The 3951-nt window shown below is 40.2% G+C and overlaps 1 protein-coding gene across 1 annotated transcript in view; it reads left to right on the top strand.

Annotated features, from left to right (window-relative positions):
- Positions 1-3951, top strand: part of CCNYL1 (cyclin Y like 1) — a 70666-nt gene that overhangs the window by 41240 nt on the left and 25475 nt on the right. The window contains exon 6 of the mRNA XM_019522903.1: positions 2329-2364. Coding sequence (XP_019378448.1) covers positions 2329-2364 — 36 coding nt within the window. The remainder of the gene's footprint in view (positions 1-2328; positions 2365-3951) is intronic.

Below are 3951 nucleotides of genomic sequence, written 5' to 3'. Positions count from 1 at the left end.
GGGGGGGGGGAGTAGTAAATTGTGCAAGTATATTTCATTTGAGGTATTTGACTCTGGTACTAGTCCAGTGCTGCTCATCCTTGGTGGTTTGCCCTTGGAAAAAAGCTGCAGAGTCTGGGGGATAGGTTAGATTTATAGAAGTATGATGGGAAAGCTTTCTTTTGTCAGCCAGTACTGCAGATCAAGGCTGTTGACTTTTACATATTTCGGTACAGCCATGGTCAGTGCACCTGATGATTTTTTGTGTGGAACTGGGCTGTCAGCCTCTGAATAAAAAAGGGTTGTTTAATTGTTGAAAATAAAAGCAGAAGCAAAATCCCTTGAAATGGTGGTGTAAAAATATTCTTACTTTAGCTGTGATGTTGTTCTGCCCTCTAATGGTAGCAAACTATAGTGGGGTTCCCTTTTAGGTTCTGTAGCCTTTCTGCTATATTTCAAAGTATGTTTGGTATTTTTAGATGCATATGTTTTTAACAACTCAGTCTTTGTTGTTCCCCATCTGAGATGGCTTTTTGGTCCACTTGCTGCCGATGGTGGAGAGAGAGCCACTTCCCTAATGGAACAGTCATTAACTGAGATTGCTGTGAAGAGGCTTTCCTATATTTTTCATGAAAGCAGTACACTTGTCAGCAGAAAGATTGGGTAAAATTTGGAAGAATATTAAACTTTGGATTTGGCTTGTTGAATCTGAGGTTGATGGTGATGCCATGTGCCTGCTGCTTATCAGCTTTGCCAGAGTGGACATGTTGGTAAAGAGTTTTGAGCTAACCCATCCCCTCTTGTCCAGTCTCTGCCATGTGGAATATTCTTCTGGCAATGATTTAGGTTGTGTACTGGGCAATCCTAGCTCTTTAGGACTTGATAAGTATTTTAAATCTCTAAACTTGAACTAGTAGGACACTGCATGGTTCAGAATTGTAAAATAATCTTTTCTTATAGCTAGCCTCTCAACTATGACCCTGAATAATAAAGAGCTGGAAAATTTTTCTTTGACATGTTGACTGAATGTAACAGTCACAATTTTCCCTCTTCCTCTTGGCCAGTGCTAGTAGTGATTATGTAAAGGTTGGTTCATTACCTGTGTGAAATTAGTTTAATTCCTGGTATGTAGGTGTCCACCTCAGACCATTTAGTTGGCAACAGTGGCAGATATGACAAGGACTGAAAGGACAAGAGACTGAACTTGAATATTGTTTCTTGCTGGACTCAAGATGTACTGGAGTGGTCCCTCGTTTACTTTTCCTCTGGCTAAACGTAGGCTTTAATCTCTCCAGGGCTATTAAATCAGTGATTCTTTGTCATTTAGACTCACTTTTAAAAGCTTTTCAGAGAGAGATAATAACTGCTTTACTGTGCAGTTATACCTATTATAATATTTCTTATACATGTTGAAACACTATATCTTGAGCTAAATCTCAGCAAGTATAATTCTCTAAGGTCATATTTTCCTAACGCTAGGCTCTGGCTGTGGAGCAGGGGAAGCAGCTGGGGATGATGGCATGGGAGTACCGTCAGATTAGGGGTTTTGATATTTTCACTCCAAGATGGCATTCAGCATCACTTGGTGGTGGGGGGAAGAGCAGGTCAAAACCATAACTGTTGGTTTGGGGACACTTTCTCATGTAGCTGCTGGGACCCTTGACTACGCTTCAACTCGTCTACTGCCAGAGCCTGTAGCTTCCCAAGGCACAAACCCTACCAGATACTCTTCTCTGCTATGAGAGGCAAAGATATGTTGCTAGCAGCTTCCCCTGGTTCAGTCTCTTGTTTATATAGATATGAATGTCTCTTGTCACTGTACTCCAAATGCCATTATTGACTGGCTGCTTCTTGACTGGCATAAAGGACAGATATTTCAACCTATAAACTGCACTTACCATAAAGGTTTAAAGAAAATATTGAACCCTTGTGAATCAGTTGTTTTTTGACGTTTTGAATCTTAAACTCCCCGTCTTTCCTTGATTAAACAAGCATGCATTTAATCTGTGCACTTCACTTCACTTCTTGGATGAGATGAGAGGATATGAATATGCGCACACATACACACAGCATTTCAAGTGAGTTTAACCAATTGAGTGATATCTGTTCTGGCTAATATCTGTTCAGTTTTGCAAACATCAGAACTGAGGGATCAGGGAGCTTGTGTCAAAAATGACTTAGGTAGGTTAGGAAGCCTATTTCATTTTAACTTCAGCAATGGCTCAAGCTGTAAATGGGTTGCAGTAAGTTTCTCTCCTTAGCTGCAGCATATGTGTCAAGATGGAATGCACAGAATATGCTTCAATAAAATGACATTATCTGCTCTTTTCCCCTCTGCTTTCCTTTCAGTGTGACATTAGCAATATACTACCACATAAAGAACAGGTAAGTACCCTCAAGATCTGTCTCTTGTTAAGTAAAATAACTGACCTGTAATTGAGTCAGTTATGACCAAATAATTTGAGTTACCTTTGGTTTAATAGCTAATAGTTTGGTATGGTAGCTTTATAGTTCATTGAAGCCCCCTCCCCATGCTTTCCCTCTGCTTGTTGGTGCCATTCGCTGACCTTCTAAAACAAGGCCTGTGTTCAACATAACATCAAAGGTGAAGAACAAAATGTTAACAAAAATGAAAGTGGCAAAAATGGGAAACCTTTCTGAATATGTGCTCAGACTAGTATTTAAGTTAGGTTTTGTCTTGCTCCCTCCTGAATGAATTGTGTGTAATTAGGTGAATCTAGGAGAACTTCTTCCTGTGTTTTGTATCCTATAGATACCATGTATGAATTGCCTCAAGTTGTAAGACCTAATTGTTTAAGAGGTAGCATAATAATCTTTGAATTGAGAAATGAATATTGAGGCTTATAAAACTTTTTCCACTTAATTTTAGTTGCAAGTCCCATTCAAGTTTTAGAAAGTGGGAATAGTAAGAATAGAATACAAGGACCCTGACTTCTTTAATTCATGAGCAGTCTTAACAGCTGTGGGCAGAGGGATTCCAGCAATGTCCCCTTAACTGAGATACGTCTTCGGAGTTATCTTCTCTAGCACTGAGCCCAGTGTTCGCTAATAATTCCTACTGACATTAGCTTTCCTGAAAGAACTAGTCTCTAGGGCAAACAACAGATGTTAGGAAATGTCCAAGCTAGCCTCTCTAGACTTCAGTGTGAGCATATTCTAAGGGTGAGGGATAGGCAGCCCCACTGGGGAGAGGGTTAGTAGAAAGGGAAGATGCCTATAATCTCAACTCCCACACTCCAGTTTTTGCTGTTTTTTGGTAAAGGAGGACAGTCCTTTTTGTTGGGCAAGAAGGGCTGTGCTTTAAGCATTAGACTTGATTTGAAGCTACTGTGGTTTAAGATCTATGAAGATGTTTAAGGCTTTGGATTTGAGGTATTGTGTCAACCTGTGTTATAACATGTACCAACACACTTTGCATAGGCAAGACAAATCTAAATAGAGTAAAGACCTCAGAGCAGGCATGAACTTTTCTATGTGGAGCCAATTTATTGAAGCTAAAATGGTTTAAAACAAAAAAAATCATGGAGGGGCAGGGGGATAAAGATGCTGTTTGATATGTTTGATAGCATGGTAACTTTAATATAGGCAAGTTGGCTCTAGTTAGCCTGCTGATTTTTAAACCGTGGAGAGCCAGAGGTTTGATTTTTGAAGGCCAACATGTCCTAAACTGTATATTTAAAACATTCAGGACTCCACCTTTGTTTTTTCAAGGAGGTTGGAGCCAGATTGTACTCCTGAAGGAGCTCCAAGTCAGTGTTTCTCAGTCAGGGCACTGCTTCACCCGTTAAACAATCTTGTGGCATCCTAGGATACCATTCAGTGTTAAGCACTATTAGGCCTGCAAACAATTGCACATGATTCCCAAGATGGAGCAGGGTGGTACCCTTGAGCAGAGATTCTCAACATTTTTAGATTCTAGGCACCCCTCATCTGCCTCAAGGCACTCCCTCC

The sequence above is a fragment of the Gavialis gangeticus genome, unplaced genomic scaffold (genome assembly GCF_001723915.1).
Source record: "Gavialis gangeticus isolate Ggan-Ray unplaced genomic scaffold, GavGan_comp1, whole genome shotgun sequence".
NCBI lineage: Eukaryota > Metazoa > Chordata > Crocodylia > Gavialidae > Gavialis > Gavialis gangeticus.
The sequence above is the reverse complement of the archived record's forward strand: the minus strand, read 5'-3'. Positions and strand labels throughout refer to the sequence as shown.